This window comes from Procambarus clarkii, chromosome 62, assembly GCF_040958095.1.
Source record: "Procambarus clarkii isolate CNS0578487 chromosome 62, FALCON_Pclarkii_2.0, whole genome shotgun sequence".
Lineage (NCBI taxonomy): Eukaryota > Metazoa > Arthropoda > Malacostraca > Decapoda > Cambaridae > Procambarus > Procambarus clarkii.
In genome coordinates this window covers 5,354,679-5,376,086 of record NC_091211.1, presented here as the reverse complement: position 1 = coordinate 5,376,086, position 21,408 = coordinate 5,354,679, and the positions used below count along the sequence as shown (strand labels likewise).

The 21,408-nt window shown below is 44.1% G+C and overlaps 1 protein-coding gene across 1 annotated transcript in view; it reads right to left on the bottom strand.

The window, feature by feature from the left end:
• Positions 1-19,064, bottom strand: part of LOC123766598 (antizyme inhibitor 2) — a 286,143-nt gene extending 267,079 nt beyond the window's left edge. The window contains exons 1-2 of the mRNA XM_069308159.1: positions 18,939-19,064; positions 5,918-5,998 (exon numbers count right to left, since the gene is read on the bottom strand). Of these exons, the coding sequence (XP_069164260.1) occupies positions 5,918-5,986 (69 nt within the window). The 5' untranslated portion in view covers positions 5,987-5,998; positions 18,939-19,064. The remainder of the gene's footprint in view (positions 1-5,917; positions 5,999-18,938) is intronic.
• Between the last annotated feature and the right edge of the window lie 2,344 nt (positions 19,065-21,408).

Below are 21,408 nucleotides of genomic sequence, written 5' to 3'. Positions count from 1 at the left end.
TAATTAATCATTGTGCTTTTGATTACAGTAATATATGCTATGTACATTTATTTTGGTCATGATTGTGTGTTGTGTATTTCATGGTATTCTTGTGTGCTGCCCGAGTGTCCTGTTGGGCCTCCCTTTGATACTGCAAGTGTCGTTTGCAGTTAGTGTCAGTGTGTTCCCTTGTGTTCATTTAGTTCACATCGACTCGTCAAGTAGGTTGGGACCGAGTGTCTCATACTAGAGCTGTGAATAGTTTGTTTAGTTCTCGTCGTGTCACTCTTGATTAATGTAAAGTCAAGCTCCCTGTGTATTAGTAAGTTCATTGAATAAACCTATTATTAGTACCAGTAGCTTTTCATCAGCATTTCCCTAAGTACTGCCTCAGCACATTATCTCCTTAATTATTGGTTACTGGCTCTGGGTATTACGGTCCCATTACCTACTAACACTAAAACAAAAGTTAGTGTGAGAACACCTTGTAGTTTTGAGAGGTCACATCACCAGCTAGCTTAAAATGTGTGGTTATGAGTGCAAACCGCCATTTTGTGATTTCTCACTGAGTGCACAAGTCGAGTGCACCGGGGCTAAATTTGTTATTATGAACCTTGGGTGAACCATGTAGGGTATCTATAGACAGTGTATGCTACCAGCTGTCAGGTAATACCACTGTGGCCGCCCGGGCATTATTCCTAAAGGAGATAAGTCGATGCAATTATATCTTACGGTAGAAACTCTAATTATGCATATATCCAATTATAGAGTGAGAGCTCGTGGTCAAGAAGGTTAGTCCCCTCGACCACATGTTTAAACACAGGCATTCTACATGCGACGACGTCAGAGGCATCACGCCACCACAAGAGAGACTTGTGATACGTAGCAGCACCATGTGCCAACCCTCTGAGTGGTCCTCTGGAAGAGACAAGGAAACAGTGTTTGGGCCCCAGCAGCTAGGCCGGCCCGCACCTCGCAAGCATTCTTAAGGTGTCCCTATGTCCCTGCTGGACGTGAAAGATTGGCCAATAGTATAGACCTCCGTTAACGCGACGCTAAACATCCCCTCGTTAATCCGTTTGGATTCCCTCTACCGTGGGTTGCTGTCAGAATCCAAGATGCGTTATTCTTGAAGAATAATTACGGTTTCAAGATATAGAGAGATATTTGTACCACGAGGTCACCCGCAGAGTGAAACACTGCATCAGGTTGTATCTAATGTATCCGTAACAATCCATCACCCAATTATCAGTGATGTGCAGATATTCACAGTGAGAAGATGTGTTACCTGGAACTCCGATTGTGCTATCAAAGTAATAATGGAAGTTGTAGTGAAAAAACTGATGAATCTATGTGGTGCTCTGAGGACAGAGTTGGATTCCCTACGGGAGGAGCTACGACAGCTGAAACAACTTCTAGAAGAAATAAAGGAGAAAACCAGTATTAAAAAATCCTCGCCTTGGAATGTCGCAAAGGTCATCTGTCTTAAGAAGACTGGCAAGGCAGCCTACCGATGTCCTCAAAACTTCCAACTCATTCGCCTTGTTGGAAGACGAGTGCTGTAGGGAGCCTGCAGTGTGCTTGAAAGGGAAGGCAACGAAGGGAGCGCAGGTCCCTCAAGGTGCTCAGAAAGTTAAGGAAGTACCTACGAGAATTTTGGTCGTGGGAGATTCCCAGGTGAGGTATTTGGAAGGAACTTTTTGTGCCAGAGATAGGGGGAACAGGTTAAGGGTTTGCTATCTGAGAGCTGGAATTGGTGATATTGTTAACAGCATGCATGATATTATGGCTGGAAATGGGAACAAACTGTATATTATTTGTATCAGTGCTGGTGGAACTGATGTTGGTCGAGTTAGGAGTGAGGCACTGATACAAAGGTTTAAAACAGCCATAGAATTAGTTAGGAGCAAGGGAGGAATCCCGATCATATGTTGCATTCTTCCAAGAAAGGGAGTTGGAAATGAATGGTTGTCGAGGGCACTTGGTGTCAATTGCCGGCTGAACAAATATTGTAAATCAAATGCAATATCATTCATTGATAACTTCTATGGAACAAATGACATGTATGCTCGTGATGTGGTGCATTTATCTAGGGCTGGGGTTGTTGCTGTTGCGAGCTCGTTGGAACCTTTGGTTGATGGGGTTAGGGTTTAAACTGTTAGTAGATAGTGGTATGGGAATTGATATGGAAAAAGAAAATAATAAAAGTATGTGTTTGTGGGTAAAACAGCTTGGCAAAATGATAAGGGAAAGAGTAGGGCCTCAAAATAACAATACACTTAGGGTAGATTACACTAACAGTAGAAGTCTAAGAAACAAAATAAACGAATTAAATGCTCTTGTCTGCACAAAAACAATAGATATTATTGCACTTACCGAAACGGGGATGAATGTAGAAAATAGAGAACTATTAGCTGAATATCAAATAAACGGATTTAAACTATGTCACTTGATAGATATATTAGACAAGGAGGGGAGTTGCCATATATCTTAGTGAAAATTTGAAATGTCGTCTCAAAGTGGGAATCAAAACTTAGCCACACAGAATCTATTTGGTTAGAATTAAACGAAAAAGCTAGAAATCTTATAATAGGAGTAATACACAGGCCATCAAACTTAGACAGAATGGAAGCAAAGCATCTATGGGATAAAATATCTAGAGCTTCTATTTCAAACAGTATTTGTGTCATGGGTGACTATAATTTTAGTGGAATAAATAGGATTAACAGAAAAGGGAATAATGAAGCAGAAGATTTTCTAGAATTAATTGACGATTGCTTTCTTAAGCAACAGATTAAGGAACCAACACATGAAAATAATATTTTAGACTTAGTGTTAACAAACAGAGAAGCACAAATTAATGACATCGAAATAGAGAGTGAGCTAGGGAACAGTGATCACAAAGAAATCAGATTTAGCATAAAATGGAATAGACCTGTAGGAGAACATTCTGTTAGAGTGTCAGATTTTCGAAAAGCTGATTTTAATGGCCTAAAACATTTTTTGATTGAAACAGATTGGAAAGTCCTGGGCTTGGAGGGTGGGCCGGTCTTGGAGCGAGACGTGAACCCAGCGATGGGTGATGTAAAAAGGGATTTCGATGTTGACCCAAAATATAACTTATTTAAAAATATTCTAAGCAAAGCTCAGAAATGTAGTATACCATACAAAGTGAATAGATTGAATACTAATGACCCGAAATGGATAACAAAGGATCTGAAGAACCTTATAGCTAGAAACAGAGCTTGGTACAAAAGGATTAAGAGTGGGGAAGTCAATTTAAAACAAGGATTCGTCCAACTGGGGAGGAGATAAAAAACAAAAAAGAGATAAGGAGGGCAAAAATAAACTATGACGTTCGCATAGCAGGGCAAGCAAAGGCAAATCCTAAAGGATTTTTTCAGTTATATTGAACAAAGATTAGGGAAAGGATAGGTCCATTAAAAACTGAGACAGGTCAGATAACTAATAATGACAAAGAGATGAGTAGAATTTTTAATAATATTTGATCTCTGTATTCATTAAAGAAGAACTTAACAATATTCCTTCAGTCAAACAGGTCTATGTGGGTGGAGAAGAGGACAGGTTGACTTGTTTAGCAGTTTCCAGTGATGACGTTACATTAAACAAATAGTGAAACTCAAATCAAACAAATCCCCAGACAAAGTGTTTGCCAGGGTGCTTAAGAAATGCAAAGAGGAGCTTTGCGAGCCACTCTACCATATTTAATAAATCAATACAGTCAGGCAGAGTGCCAGAGTCATAGAAGGTTGCTAATGTGGTACCAATTTTTAAGAAAGGAGATAGATCACTTGCATTAAACTATCAGCCAATTAGCCTAACATCTATTGTAGGAAAGTTACTTGAATCGATAATTGCAAATACCATTCGTCCTCATCTTGAAAAAAACATAAATTAATAAACGAGTCGCAACATGGTTTTACAAATGGCCGTTCATGTTCAACAGATTTGCTATCATTTCATTCCAGCATAGTTGAGGCAGTTGATAGTGGTAAGGTTTGTGATGTTGTGTACCTTGACTTTAGCAAAGCTTTTGATACAGTGCCACATGAAAGGCTGATTAAAATGATAGAGGCTCGTGGTATTGGGGGTGCTATATTAAGCTGGATTAGGGCATGGCTATACCAAAGGAAGCAAAGAGTTAGTATAAATGGGGTTAAGTCAGTGTGAGAAAATGTTGTAAATGCAGTGCCTCAAGGCTGTATATAGGGACCTGTTATTTATAATATATATTAATGATTTAGATTCAGGTTTGAACAGTAATATATGCAAATTTGCCTATGATACAATAATCGGGAGGGAAATAAACACGGAAAAATGCTCACTATCACTTCAAGAGGATCTAAATAGGGTTTTGAAATGGTCAAAAGATTGGCAGAAGCAGTTTAATGCTGACAAATGTAATGTTTTGGGGCTAGGTAATGATGATAGAGTTACAAGATACGAGCTACATGGTGTTGAGATTGCGAAGTCAGATTGCGAAAGGGATCTGGGAGTTATGATTATTAAGAATTTAAAACCATAAAATCAATGGATAAAATTTCGTAATAAGGCAAATAGGACACTGGGATTTATTAATCGAAGCGTTACTAATTAGACACCTGGTGTTGTTCTTCAGCTATATCTTGCTCTGGTTAGGCCTCGTTTAGATTATGCAGTTCAGTTTTGGTCGCCGTAGTATGGAATGGATATAAATTCACTTGAACGTGTCCAGCGTAGGATAACAAAGTTAATCCCCTAAATTAGAAACCTGTCATACGATCATATAAAGAAATTATATGATCATATGAGAGAAATTGATTTATGGAACCAATTACACATAATGTGGTGGAGGCGGCGTCCCTTGATTGTTTCAAGCGTGGGTTGGACATGTATATGATGGGATTGGGTGGTTATAAATAGGAGCTGCCTCGTATGGGTCAATAGGCCTTCTGCAGTTACCTCTGATCTTATATTCTTATGTTCTAAGAAAGATTGACAAAGCTTAAATTACATTCTCTAAAAAGGCGAAGAATTCGGGGTGATATTATAGAGGTGTACAAGTGGATGAATGGGCCTAAAAAGGGGATATTCAGGCGATGAGTCACAATAACGTGGCTGAAGTATGTTGACCAGACCACACTAGATTGTCAAGACAATCGACTTGAGAATGGTCCAGGACGGACCGAAACGTCGTCGTCCCTTCAACTTCTAGTGTGTGGTCTGGTCAACAAGGGGATATTCATAGGGTATTAAAAGTATCAATACATGACAGGACACGAAACAATGGGTATAAACTGGATACATTTAGATTTAGAAAAGATCTAGGTTAATACTGGTTCGGTAATAGGGTTGTTGATTTGTGGATCCAATTACCACATAACATGGTGGAGGTGGAGTTCTTTGATTGTTTCAAGCGTGGGTTGGACATGTATATGATGGGATTGGGTGGTTATAAATAGGAGCTGCCTCGTATGGACCAACTGGCCTCCTACAGTTACCTTTATTCTTATGTTCTTAAGTGATCTAGAAGTGTTAAGCAATTGTACCCAATAAGTTGCGAATTGTTCCCAAGTGAAATAACTTAATTACAGCCATTTCTGTGGCTGTAACTAAAAATGAGTCACAGAGTATTATGGAAGTACTTGCGCAGTGGATGGTTTGAATCCGTCGGCTAGTAATTGTTCAATCTGAGTGTTTTAAATGATTGGAATGGATTTTAATTAATTAAATTTGAGGGGAAATATATAGTTGTGAGGAGCTCAATGTCAGCTTCCATGGAGTGTTCACTACTGAGCCTCAACAGCTGCCAGAGCTAGACGAGGAAGTGTTTAAGTGTTGAGTGCATGTTTAGAACAGTTGTTTAGTTTGAGTGAAGTGGAAAGTTGGAACGGACTTGTTAACGGAAAACAAATATTCAGTACAAGAAAGAACTCACAGGCTGGCCGGCGATGTCTCTGGCCGCCTCCATCACCGAGCTCCCGCGACAAACATTCTTCGCGGCCATCTCCACGAGCTCCTGTTGACAATGGTCAGTGTTATCAATACTTTAAGAGAATGTCTTATTTTTGTCTGTACAAAGTTGGAGGCCAGATACTTGGGGGTAGACTCACCCAATTTTGTAGGAAACTGGTGTGGGGTGCGGGAGGGACATAGGTTGGTTAGGGTAGGCCTAAGTTGAATGCTTTAACAACTATAGCCTATAATCCAGTATATCAAAGCGATTTTCATGAAGTCTGAACTGTATATGGGATGAAACCGGGCGGGCGTTGGGCATAGAGTGTTGCAGTTACTCGCGCAATTTACCAATACACTATCATCATTTACTTTGCATGGAAATGGAAATTAGCTGTTTGAAGTTGGAAGTAAGAGGGAGGAGGAGGGTAGGAATATGGGGATGAGAGAGGGGAAGGTGGGGAGAAGGGGGCTAACTGTCTTTCGTGGCCAAGGCCTCAAAAGACACAAAAAATGAATCCACCCCCAGTCTCTACAAAAGGCAGCATCATTTTGAACCTACCAGACCAGTGAAGCTGCCTCACTGATGTGATCAGTGGAGGCTGCCTCAGACCAGTGGAGGCTGCCTCAGACCAGTGAAGGCTGCCTCAGACCAGTGGAGGCTGCCTCAGACCAGTGGAGGCTGCCTCAGACCAGTGGAGGTAACATTAGAGCAGTGGAGGCTGCGTCAGACCAGTAGAGGCTGCCTCAGACCAGTGGAGGCTGCCTCAGACCAGTGGAGGCAGCCTCAGACCAGTGGAGGCTGCGTGGGGCTAAAACGTACTGGTAAGTTAGCTCCTGTTACCTGGCACTGAGATATGTGGGTACTTTCAAGTTCCAACTCCTGACACCGCTGCTCTAGTCTGATTTTCCTTGTTCTAAACGAAGTGTGATAGCAACTTCATCATCTTCTTGTTATCTCTTGAGTTGAAGCTCTTGAACTAGGCTCTGTAGTCGTATGAAAATCGACTACATACATACAATCCTTTAATACAATCAGTATGAAAATTACCTCGGCTGAAGACATTGAAAAACTTCAAGCAGATATTAATAAAATTTTCGACTGGGCAACAGAAAATAACATAATGTTTAACAGTGATAAATTCCAGGTTCTCAGGTACGGTAAAAATGAGGACCTTATGCATAATACAAGGTACAAAACACAATCAAATGTGCCCATAGTAGGAAAACAGCATGTAAAGCATTTGGGAATAATAATGTCTGATGACCTAACGTTTAAGGAGCATAACCAAGCAAATATTGCGACAGCCAGAAAAATGATAGGATGGCTTACGAGAACTTTCAAAGCCAGAGATCCTATCACAATGGTTGTACTTTTCAAGTCACTTGTTTTGTCCCGTTTCGAGTACTGCTCAGTACTCACTTCCCTCTTCAGAGCAGGAGAGATTGCTGAAATAGAGGGAATACAGAGAACATAGACGCAATAAAGTACCTTAATTATTGGGATCGTCTCAAAGTCCTCTAAATGTAATCATTAGAAAGAAGACGAGAGAGATATGAAATAATATACAAGTGGAAGATACTGGAGGGTCAAGTACCAAATCTACACAGTAAAATAACAACGTTCTTGAGTGATCGACATGGAAGAAACTGTAGAATAGAACCAGTGAAGAGCAGAGGTGTCATGGGCACAATCAGAGAACACTGTATAAACATCAGAGGTCCACGGTTGTTCAACATCCTCCCAGCGAGCATTAGAAATATTGCTGGAACAACCGTGGACATTTTCAAGAGGAAACTAGATTGTTTCCTCCAAGGAGTGCCGGACCAACCGGGCTGTGGTGGGTATGTGGGCCTGCGGGCCGCTCCAAGCAACAGCCTAGTGGACCAAACTCTCACAAGTCAAGCCTGGCTTCGGGCCGGGCTTGGGGAGTAGAAGAACTCCCAGAACCCCATCAACCAGGTATCAATCAGTCCTTCTACTTCTCGTCGACGTTGCAAGTCAGCTTCTTGTTCTTGGCGTTGACGTTGTAGTTCAGCTTCTTGGTGCTGGCGTTGACGTTGTAGTTCAGCTTCTTGGTGCTGGCGTTGACGTTGTAGTTCAGCTTCTTGGTGCTGGCGTTGACGTTGTAGTTCAGCTTCTTGGTGCTGGCGTTGACGTTGTAGTTCAGCTTCTTGGTGCTGGCGTTGACGTTGTAGTTCAGCTTCTTGGTGCTGGCGTTGACGTTGTAGTTCAGCTTCTTGGTGCTGGCGTTGATGTTGCAGTTCAGCTTCTTGGTGCTGGCGTTGATGTTGTAGTTCAGCTTCTTGTTCTTGGATCTGGAGTCGCTATTTTTCACGTGCACGTTCAAATTCAGCTATTTGCTCGTAGAGCTGGCGTTGTTTACGTTCACGGACTAATGCAGCGTCTTGTCTTCTCATTTCCCGTTTGTGTTCGTGGGCATCAGCGTCTAGTTGGGCCAACTCGATCTTCAATTTCATGTGTGTGAGTGTGGGTTTATCAGCAACTCCATGTTGGTCCTGCTGCTCCGGGGTAATAAGATCATTGTCAGCGAGATGGTCTAGAATCAGGTTATGAAGCTCAGCTTTGGTGGCCCCATGTGGAGAAGAGAGATGATACTCTGTAGTTAATGTTATTAATTCGGCTCTATTAGCACGAGTTACAGTATGAAGCTCATCCTCCGGGTTGGTATGAAATGTGGCTAATCGAAACATATTTAAGATTGTATAAAGACAAACTATAATGGAAGAAAATGCGAGTACCCTTTAGGCGAGCAAATAAGTGTCGATTAATAGACTGTCTTGTAGGTGATGTGGCAATATGCACGAGAATGGTTGTTATATACCCGGCAACACTGTACGTAAGTAACTATCCGCTAAGGCAACAATAATTTTACAAGATAAATTACTGTACTATATATGATAACCTGAAATAAAACTAAGTCTTTGACTTTAATAAAGACTTGGAGAAACAATATAAATGAATGTTTCAGGGGAGTAAAATATGAGGAGGGTGAAGGGATGTCTGTACCCTGTACTCTAGTGAGGATAAGGGCAAGAGTTGTCCTACTAGAATCTAGATAATTAACAGCAGAGTTACCGTTCCTTGTGCTCTGTAAAAGAATAGTAAACTCCCCACCTGAGCAGTTAGTCAAGAACTTTGAACGAAGGCTTAGGGGAGCAGGGAGTGTCACCACTGTGACGAGAACGGCTATACACGTCCCAAATGTATAACAGTTCTGGATGCGAAAGGATCTTTAGTTTTCCCAAGTTCTTAATACAAAGTGGAACATAATAGTTCGCAGACAAATCAAAGTACCAGATAAGTGCCCAAGAGGGTGATCAGTCTGAATGAGTCACCTCTGTTGTGACAGAATTAATGTAGGTAATTAAGATATAGCAATAGCTTAGAAGACTAACAATTACGAGCCTGAAATTGCGCATAAAACATCACGTAGTCAAAGTCAACCTCATAAACAGATCACCAATTGCTACACCTGTAAAGTAGATGTGTTCAGTCACCAGTACGTAAATCTCAAAATGAATTCTGAAAAATGCAAAGTATAAAAGCCAATAACAACTAAACAAACCATTAAGTAAAGGTTGCTAGGAACAGCTCCCGAGACCAGCTCCTAGGACAGACACCCATTCTCCGTGACGTGACGGAGTAGTGCAGCAATACTGGGCTAGGCTGGCTCACTCACATAAAAAACAATGCTGATGTGACCTTTGCAGTGAGTAAGTGGCGGGGTGAAACAAGAAACAGATGAACAAATAATAAACTTTACTATAATGATAATAAATGGTTCCTGCAAACTCTTGGCTAGTATAACAGAACAAACACAATAAGTCGATGATGATGATGAAGATTAAGCCACCCAAAAGGTGGCACGGGCATGAATAGCCCGTGAGTGGTGGCCCTTTCGAGCCATCACCAGTATCAAGAGCTGATACTGGAGATCTGTGGAGGTGCGACTGCACCCTACTGAGAGGTCGTGACCTCTGACTTCCATGGTTGTTGTTGTTGTTGTTGTTAAAGATTCGCTACCTGGAACAAAGTTCCAAGTAGCACGGGCTATGGTGCCTTCCATGGGTTGCTGGGCTTCTTTTTATACCCCTGCGGGTGATGACGTCATGTCTTGTGTCACCGTGAGCAGTAACAAGCGGCTGGCAGTAACTGCTAGTTAATGGCTACACAGCACCTGGGTAGAGGCTGTATAACTGCTAGTTAATGGCTACACAGCACCTGGGTAGAGGCTGTATAACTGCTAGTTAATGGCTACACAGCACCTGGGTAGAGGCTGTATAACTGCTAGTTAATGGCTACACAGCACCTGGGTAGAGGCTGTATAACTGCTAGTAAATGGCTACACAGCACCTGGGTAGAGGCTGTATAACTGCTAGTTAATGGCTACACAGCACCTGGGTAGAGGCTGTATAACTGCTAGTTAATGGCTACACAGCACCTGGGTAGAGGCTGTATAACTGCTAGTTAATGGCTACACAGCACCTGGGTAGAGGCTGTATAACTGCTAGTTAATGGCTACACAGCACCTGGGTAGAGGCTGTATAACTGCTAGTTAATGGCTACACAGCACCTGGGTAGAGGCTGTATAACTGCTAGTTAGAGGCGGCAAACTGCTTGGTAGAGGTGGCTAACTGATAGTTAGCGGAGGCACTCTGCCTGCTGGCGAGCCGTACCCGGCACTGGGTGGTGGAGCATGTGGCAGGTCAAATGTCTCATCTTGGCTGTCGCAGAGGTTTACGTCCAGTGTGATAACATAGAAGGTGAGTGGAAGAGACAGTTCCACGGCTAGGCAGGGGATTTACGTGACAACTACCATATATCGTAATATTTCATTATATAACTGAAACATGCAACACTGTATGTTATAGGAAGTTATGTTATTCGTCATTTTCCATACATAAAAAGTCTCAACTATTCCTCCCAACCCATTAGTAAGTTTATAAATTTATAATAATTTAAACCAAGTCAGTGAATTTACACCAAGTCTTTCGCACTCTCCTGAGTGCTTTATCAAGGTCTGAGTGTGTGATTAGGACGAGACTTACATCGCAACGTCTAAAGATGCTGCCATCCTGGGTCCAGTCCTCTTGTTCTTCTTGACCTCCTGACCAGGTCACCTCTCTTCCTGACTGGCGTGGTTACTGCAGTAATGTCTACTATGGGAATATGGTCATGTGTTCTCTCTGTAATGTTGCTATTCTGGGAAGTGGAGTTGATATTATAGAGGCGTTCATCTGGATGTTATCCCACTTATCCCTCTCCATACTCCAAGGAACGTGGCTAATGGGACTGCTTTCAATCATCCATTTATTTAGATCTATTTTAATTCACTCAGAATCATTTTCCTAGTAAAGCTATCCTCCATGGTCAAGCATTTGTTGCCAGCGAAAGTATTCAGAGAAATTATTAGAACCCCCTTCCACTTCCTTTCTAGTTCTAATATTATCAATTTTAATAATATTAAAACATAATCAATATATCTTATCGTCACATAGACTCCAAATAACAATACTATACACAACGTATCCCAGAACACACGAGCACTGGCAAGTGTTGTACTAGTCTAGAACACACGAACACTGGCAAGTGTTGCACTAGTCCAGAACACACGAGCACTGGTAAGTGTTGCACTAGTCCAGAACACACGAACACTGGCAAGTGTTGCACTAGCCCAGAACACACGAACACTGGCAAGTGTTGCACTAGTCCAGAACACACGAACACTGGCAAGTGTTGCACTAGTCCAGAACACACGAGCACTGGTAAGTGTTGCACTAGTCCAGAACACACGAACACTGGTAAGTGTTGCACTAGTCCAGAACACACGAACACTGGTAAGTGTTGCACATGTCCAGAACACACGAGCACTGGTAAGTGTTGCACTACTCCAGAACACACGAGCACTGGTAAGTGTTGCACTAGTCCAGAACACACGAACACTGGTAAGTGTTGCACTAATCCAGAACACACGAACACTGGTAAGTGTTGCACTAGTCCAGAACACACGAACACTGGTAAGTGTTGCACTAGTCCAGAACACACGAACACTGGTAAGTGTTGCACTAGTCCAGAACACACGAACACTGGTAAGTGTTGCACTAGTCCAGAACACACGAACACTGGCAAGTGTTGCACTAGTCCAGAACACACGAACACTGACAAGTGTTGCACTAGTACAGAACACACGATTGTTTCGTCCACAGGACGAAACAATCTGGATATATATACATATATATATATATATATATTATTAAATATGACCGAAAAAGTAAGATTAATAATTCTAACACGAATTTTCTCGATCTTTCGTACGTTTCTTTTCACTGTTGGTGGTAATTCAAAAATCAATTCTCCAAAATTCATTTTTATTTCTAGTCTGACGCGACACTTGAGCGCGTTTCGTAAAACTTATTACATTTTCAAAGACTTTAGCTTACACATACACAACTGAATAGAACTTACACATCTTCGATTTGTTTATATCTACATTTGAGTGAGGTGGATGGGGTGAGGTGGTATTAAATTCCTAAACACAAGACAGAACACGAAACAATGGGTATTGAATGGAAGTGATTTGTAGAAAGCCTATTGATCCATATTTCTTGATGCTTCTATATTGGAGCGGAGTCTTGAGGTGGGTAGAATATAGTTGTGCATTAATTGGCTGTTGATTGCTGGTGTTGACTTCTTGATGTGTAGAGCCTCGCAGACGTCAAGCCGCCTGCTATCGCTGAATCTATCGATGATTTCTGTGTTGTTTACTAGGATTTCTCTGGCGATGGTTTGGTTGTGGGAAGAGATTATATGTTCCTTAATGGAGCCCTGTTGCTTATGCATCGTTAAACGCCTAGAAAGAGATGTTGTTGTCTTGCCTATATACTGTTTTTTTTTGGAGCTTACAGTCCCCAAGAGGGCATTTGAAAGCATAGACGACGTTGGTCTCTTTTAAAGCGTTCTGCTTTGTGTCTGGAGAGTTTCTCATGAGTAGGCTGGCCGTTTTTCTGGTTTTATAGTAAATCGTCAGTTGTATCCTCTGATTTTTGTCTGTAGGGATAACGTTTCTATTAACAATATCTTTCAGGACCCTTTCCTCCGTTTTATGAGCTGTGGAAAAGAAGTTCCTGTAAAATAGTCTAATAGGGGGTACAGGTGTTGTGTTAGTTGTCTCTTCAGAGGTTGCATGGCGTTTCTTTTCAACAGCTCATAAAACGAAGGAAAGCGTCCTGAAAGATATTGTTAATAGAAACCAACCTACTCATGAGAAACTCCCCAGACACAAAGCAGAACGCTTTAAAAGAGACGAATGTCGTCTATGCCTTCAAATGCCCACTTGGGGACTGTAAGCCTCAAAGAATTCAGTATATTGACAAGACAACAACATCTCTTTCCAGGCGATTAACGATGCATAAGCAACAGGGCTCCATTAAGGAACATATAATCTCTTCCCACAACCAAACCATCGCCAGAGAAGTCTTAACTAAAAACACGGAAATCATCGATAGATACAGCGATAGCAGGCGGCTTGATATCTGCGAGGCGCTACACATTAAGAAGTCGACACCAGCAATCAACAGCCAATTAATGCACAACTATATTCTACCCACTTCAAGACTCCGCACCAATATAGAAGCATCAAGAAATATGGGCCAATAGGCCCTTTGCAGTTACTTCCATTCTTCCCTTTAACTTACAAAATATTATACCCATTGTTTCGTGTTCTGTCTTGTGTTGAAAGTTTGTTTTCACCTCATCCAAAACTGTTGTAACATATCACCTCACCCAAATGCAGGTATAAAATCGAAGATGTTTAAGCTCTGTTCAGTTATTAGTTGTGTGTGTGTAAATTAAAGTCTTTGAAAATGTAATAAGTTTTACGAAACGCGCTCAAGTGTCGCGTCAGACTAGAAATAAAAATGAATTTTGGAGAATTGATTTTTCAGTTACCATCAACAGTGAAGAAAAATATAAGAAACATTGAGAAAATTCGTGTTAGAATTATTAATCTTACTTTTTCGGTCATATTTAATAATATTTAATCATATATATATATATATATATATATATATATATATATATATATATATATATATGCAGAATAACCACATATGAAAAATAGAAAATGCTTAACGCGTTTTCGGCTAATTCGCCTTCATCAGAGCAAAGTAGAATGAAGATAAGTTTGCTGATCAGACCTTTATATCCGCCTGGGCAGATCACCTGACCACCAAAAATAAGTGGAGGAAAGGAATTATAAGAAAGAAGGTAACTGCAGAAGGCCTATTGGCCCATACAAGGCAGCTCCTTTTAATATCTCCAAGTGCCATACGTGTTTAAATGATTGCTATATTGTTTTGACGTGCTATATTGAGGCTTAAATAGGGATCCAACTTGTACATACCGGGGCTCACATTAAGGCTGTTGTTACAATGTTTGATCAGAGCAGACTCGATCACGTTTCGTTCAACAAAATCCTTACTTTTAACAATACATTTTGCCCCTGTGAAGTCGATAGAATGATTACATAAACTGGAATGTAAATACAATGCACTGGATTGCTGGGCTGTACGAATAGCATATGAATGCTGTTTTAAACGCGAGGAAAGAGATTTACCAGTCTGGCCGATGTAAACACATGCACACTCATTACAAGGGATGGAATACACACAACCTGCTACAGACGAGGGCGAGTTTTTAATTAACATGGACTTAACTGTATTATCATTTTTGAACACTAGATTAATATTAAGGTTCTTCAGGGCTGGGGCAAGATTTACTAGACCCTCAGAATATGGTAATACCAACGAATTTTTCAGTTCTGGTTTCGACTTAGTAGTCTGTTTGTAGAAAGTCCTTTTTGCTTGACCAAACGCAAGATCCAAGATCGATTTTGGGTATTTTAACTTCTTCCCAATTTCAAATATATTTGCTATTTCTTCATCGAAAAATTCCGGACTACAAACTCTCAGTGCTCAGAGAAACATACCAGAAAAAACTGCCCGCTTGACCTGAACATGATGATTTGAATAGAAATGTACATACGAGCACACATTGGTAGGTTTCCTATACACATTGAATTTGAAACTTCTACCAATTCTATGAATCATGATGTCTAAAAAAGGCAGAACACCATTCACTTCGTTCTCAATTGTGAATTTAATTGACGGAACCAGCGAATTGATTTGATTGAGAAAATCAGTTTCGTCACGATTAACCGGCCACAGGCACAAAATATCGTCAACGTACCTGTACCAAAGCAAATTTGAGGGTAAAATCCTGGGAAGGATATTTATTTCGAAACATTCCATGTACAGATTGCTCAAAACAGGGGAGAGGGGATTACCCATCGCCATGCCAAATGTTTTTATATATATATATATATATATATATATATATATATATATATATATATATATATATATATATATATATATATATATATATATATATATATGATATAAGTAGCATACAGGACCCTGTATTCCACTTATGTCAGACCAATCCTGGAATATGCAGCTCCAGCTTGGATTCCATACCTAGTTAAACAAAAGGGGAGGGGAACTTTGGGGAGCCGGTGGCCGAGCGAACAGCACGCTGGGCACGGGATCCTTTGGTCCCGGGTTCGATTCCGGGCGCCGGGGAGAAACGATGGGCAGAGTTTCTTTCACCCTATGCCCCTGTTACCTTGCAGTAAATAGGTACCTGGGAGTTAGTCAGCTGTCGCGGGCTGCTTCCTGGTGTACTCACCTATACTCACCTATTTGTGCTTGTGGGGGTTGAGCTTTGGGTCTTTGGTCTCGCCTCTCAACTGTCAATCAACTGGTATACAAATTCCTGAGCCTACTGGGCTCTATCATATTTACATTTAAAACTGTGTATGAAGTCAGCCTCCACCACATCACTGCCTAATGTATTCCATCCGTTAACTACTCTGACACTAAAAAAGTTCCTTCAAACGTCCCTGTTGCTCATGTGGGTACTCAGTTTCCACCTGAGTCCCCTTGTTCGCGTCCCACCAGTGTTGAATAGTTTATCCTTGTTTACCCGGTCGATTCCCCTGAGGATTTTGTAGGTTGTGATCATGTCTCCCCTTACTTTTCTGTCTTCCAGTGTCGTAAGGTGCATTTCCCGCAGCCTTTCCTCGTAACTTATGCCTCTCAGTTCTGGGACTAGTGTAGTGGCATACCTTTGGACTTTTTCCAGCTTCGTCTTGTGCTTGACAAGGTACGGTCTCCATGCTGAGGCCGCATACTCCAGGATTGGTCTTACATATGTGGTGTACAAGATTCTGAATGATTCCTTACACAGGTTCCTGAATGCTGCTCTGATTTTAGCCAGCCTCACATATGCCGCAGACGCTATTCTTTTTATGAGGGCTTCAGGAGACAGGTTTCGTGTGATATCAACTCCTAGATCTTTCTCTCTGTCCGTTTCATTAACTACTTCATCTCCTATTCTGTATCCTGTGTCTGGTCTCCTGTTTCCACTGCCTAGTTTCATTACTTTGCATTTACTCGGGTTGAACTTCAACAGCCATTTGTTGGACCATTCACTCAGTCTGTCTAGGTCATCTTGTAGCCTCCTACTATCATCCTCAGTTTCAATCCTCCTCATAATTTTTGCATCATCCTCAAACATTGAGAGAAACGATTCTATACCCTCTGGGAGATCATTTACATATATCAGAAACAGTATAGGTCCAAGGACTGACCCTTGCGGGACTCCACTCGTAACGTCTCGCCAATCTGAGACCTCACCCCTCACACAGACTCGTTGTCTCCTGTTGCTTAGGTACTCCTCTATCCACCGGAGTACCTTCCCTCTCACTCCAGCCTGCATCTCCAATTTTCGCACTAGCCTCTTGTGTGGCACTGTATCAAAGGCTTTCTGACAATCCAAAAAATAGGCAGTCTGCCCACCCTTCTCTTTCTTACCTTATTTTTGTTGCCTGGTAGAATTCAAGTAACCCTGTGAGGCAGGACCTGCCATCCCTGAGCCCATGTTGATGCTGTTTTACAAAGTTCTTTCGCTCCAGATGCTCCACTAGCTTTCTTCGCACAATCTTCTCCATCAGCTTGCATGGTATGCAGGTTAGGGACACCGGCCTGTAATTCAGTGCCTCCTGTCTATCCCCTTTCTTGTATATCGGGACTATATTAGCTGCTTTCCAAATTTCTGGCAGTTCCCCTGTTGCCAGTGATTTGTTATACACTATGGAGAGTGGCAGGCACAGTTCTTCTGCTCCTTCCTTTAGTATCCAAGGGGAGATTCCATCTGGGCCTATAGCCTTTGTCACATCCAACTCTAGTAAACACTTCCTTACTTCCCCGCTGGTAATCTCAAACTCTTCCAGTGGTTCCTGGTTAGTTATTCCCTCTCTTATCTCTGGTGTGTATGTGTGTGTGTGTGTGTGTGTGTGTTTACTAGTTGTGTTTACTAGTTGTGTTTTTACGGGGGTTGAGCTTTGCTCTTTCGGCCCGCCTCTCAACTGTCAATCAACTGTTTACTAACTACTTTTTTTTTGTTTTTTCCACACCACACACACACACACACACACACACACACACACACACACACCAGGAAGCAGCCCGTGACAGCTGACTAACTCCCAGGTACCTATTTACTGCTAGGTAACAGGGGTATTCAGGGTGAAAGAAACTTTGCCCATTTGTTTCTGCCTCGTGCGGGAATCGAACCCGCGCCACAGAATTACGAATCCTGCGCGCTATCCACCAGGCTACAAGGCCCCTTGTGTGTGTGTGTGTGTGTGTGTGTGTGTGTGTGTGTGTGTGTGTATATGTGTGTGTGTGCGTGCGTGTGTGTGTGTGTGTGTACGTGCGTGTGTGCGTGTGTGTGTGTGTGTGTGTGTGTGTGTGTGTGTATATGTGTGTGTGTGTGCGTGCGTGCGTGTACTCACCTAATTGTGCTTGCGGGGGTTGAGCTTTGGCTCTTTGGTCCCGAAGTGTGTGTGCGTGCGTGTGTGTGTGTGTGTGTGTGTGTGTGTGTGTGTGTGTGTGTGTGTGTGTGTGTGTGTGTGTTTACTAGTTGTGTTTTTACGGGGGTTGAGCTTTGCTCTTTCGGCCCGCCTCTCAACTGTCAATCAACTGTTTACTAACTACTTTTTTTTTTTTTTTTTCCCCACACCACACACACACACACACACACACCCCAGGAAGCAGCCCGTGACAGCTGACTAACTCCCAGGTACCTATTTACTGCTAGGTAACAGGGGCACTTAGGGTGAAAGAAACTTTGCCCATTTGTTTCTGCCTCGTGCGGGAATCGAACCCGCGCCACAGAATTACGAGTCCTGCACGCTATCCACCAGGCTACGAGGCCCCTGTGTGTGTGTGTGTGTGTGTGTGTGTGTGTGATGTGGAGAAAAAAAATAGTTGTAGTATTAATAGTAACAGTTGATTGACAGTTGAGAGGCGGGCCGAAAGAGCAGAGCTCAACCCCCGCAAGCACATCTAGGTGAATAAAACAAGATGAATACAAGACGAAGTTAGAGAAGATTCAGAGGTATGCCACCAGACTAGTCCAGGAACTGAGAGGTATGAGCTACGAGGAAAGGCTAAAGGAGCTGAACCTCATATCCCTGGAAAACAGGAGAGTAAGGGGAGACATGATAACCACCTACAAAATTCTCAGGGGAAATGACAGGGTGGACAAAGACAAAGTCTTTAGCATGAGCGGGACACGAACAAGCGGACACAAGTGAAAACTTAGTGCTCAAATGAGCCACAAAGACATTAGAGAGAATTTATTCTGAGTCAGAGATGTTAACAGAAGGAATGCATTAGGCAGTGATGTGGTGGAGGGTGACTCCATACACAGATTCAAATGTAGATATGATAGAGCCCAGTAGGCTCAGAAATCTGTACACCAGTTGCTTAACGGATGAGAGGCGGGACCAACGAGCCAGAGCTCACCCCCGTAAGCACAACTAGATAATTATAACAACTAGGCGAGTACGTACACTGCGCAGTCCGGGGCGAGAACCGTCCGAGACGGGAGCTGGGAGTTGACTGGCCCGGCGAGAGGGTGTTGTTTTATGGTCCGCTGCTGGGCACAACAGGGTCCACGTAGCGCGGGTTATGGCGAGCCGTTGTGGACATGACGCTGCTAGAATGGTGAGGCGGGGGTTAGCCTCCCATGGGGTCCGGGGGATGGGGCGGGGGTTATATAGCCTCACATGGGGTCAGGGGGATGGGGCGGGGGTTATATAGCCTCCAATGGGGTCAGGGGGATGGGGCGGGGGTTATATAGCCTCACATGGGGTCAGGGGGATAGGGTGGGGGTTAAATTGCCTCCCATGGGGTCAGGGGGATGGGGCGGGGGTTATATAGCTTCCCATGGGGTCAGGGGGATAGTGTGGGGGTTATATAGCCTCACATGGGGTCAGAGCATGGGGTGGGGGTTATATAGCCTCACATGGGGTCAGGGGGATGGGGCGGGGGTTATATTGCCTCCCATGGGGTCAGGGGGATGGGGCCGGGGTTATATAGCCTCCCATGGGGTCAAGGGGATGGGGAGGGGGTTATATTGCCTCCCATGGGGTCAGGGGGATGGGGCGGGGGTTATATTGCCTCCCATGGAGTCAGGGGGATGGGGCGGGGGTTATATAGGCTCCCATGGGGTCAGGGGGATGGGGCGGGGGTTATATTGCCTCCCATGGGGTCAGGGGGATGGGGCGGAGGTTATATAGCCTCCCATGGGGTCTGGGGGATGGGGCGGGGGTTATATTGCCTCCCATGGGGTCAGGGGGATGGGGCGGGGGTTATATAGCCTCACATGGGGTCAGGGGGATGGGGCGGGGGTTATATAGCCTCACATGGGGTCAGGGGGATGGGGCGGGGGTTATATAGCCTCCAATGGGGTCAGGGGGATGGGGCGGGGGTTATATAGCCTCACATGGGGTCAGGGGGATAGGGTGGGGGTTATATTGCCTCCCATGGGGTCAGGGGGATGGGGCGGGGGTTATATAGCTTCCCATGGGGTCAGGGGGATAGTGTGGGGGTTATATAGCCTCACATGGGGTCAGAGCATGGGGTGGGGGTTATATAGCCTCACATGGGGTCAGGGGGATGGGGCGGGGGTTATATTGCCTCCCATGGGGTCAGGGGGATGGGGCCGGGGTTATATAGCCTCCCATGGGGTCAGGGGGATGGGGAGGGGGTTATATTGCCTCCCATGGGGTCAGGGGGATGGGGCGGGGGTTATATTGCCTCCCATGGAGTCAGGGGGATGGGGCGGGGGTTATATAGGCTCCCATGGGGTCAGGGGGATGGGGCGGGGGTTATATTGCCTCCCATGGGGTCAGGGGGATGGGGCGGAGGTTATATAGCCTCCCATGGGGTCTGGGGGATGGGGCGGGGGTTATATTGCCTCCCATGGGGTCAGGGGGATGGGGCGGGGGTTATATAGCCTCACATGGGGTCAGGGGGATGGGGCGGGGGTTATATAGCCTCACATGGGGTCAGGGGGATGGGGCGGGGGTTATATAGCCTCACATGGGGTCAGGGCATGGGACGGGGGTTATATAGCCTCACATGGGGTCAGGGCATGGGACGGGGTTTATATAGCCTCATATGGGGTCAGGGCATGGGACGGGGCCCGGGTTATATAGCCTCACATGGGGTCAGGGGGATGGGGCGGGGGTTATATAGCCTCACATGGGGTCAGGGCATGGGACGGGGGTTATATAGCCTCACATGGGGTCAGAGCATAGGGCGGGGATTATATAGCCTCACATGGGGTCAGGTCATGGGGTGGGGGTTATAGAGCCTCACATGTGGTCAGATCATGAGGCGGGGGTTATATAGCCTCACATGAGGTCAGGGGGGATGGGGTGGGGGTTATATAGCCTCACATGGGGTCAGGTCGTGGGGCGGGGGTTATATAGCCTCACATGGGGTCAGAGAATGAGGTGGGGGTTAAATAGCCTCACATGTGGTCAGATCATGAGGCGGGGGTTATATAGCCTCACATGGGGTCAGGGGGGACGGGGTGGGGGTTATATAGCCTCACATGGGGTCAGATCATGAGGCGGGGGTTATATAGCCTCACATGGGGTCAGATCATGAGGCGGGGGTTATATAGCCTCATATGGGGTCAGATCATGAGGCGGGGGTTATATAGCCTCACATGGGGTCAGATCATGAGGCGGGGGTTATATAGCCTCACATGGGGTCAGATCATGAGGCGGGGGTTATATAGCCTCACATGGGGTCAGATCATGAGGCGGGGGTTATATAGCCTCACATGGGGTCAGATCATGAGGCGGGGGTTATATAGCCTCACTTGGGGTCAGATCATGAGGCGGGGGTTATATAGCCTCACATGGGGTTTGGTCATGGGGTGGGGGTTATACAGCCTCGTTATATAAACACACACCTCGTTTCGAGGTTCGAAACGTTGTGCAAATTGTATAAATAAGTGAAATACAT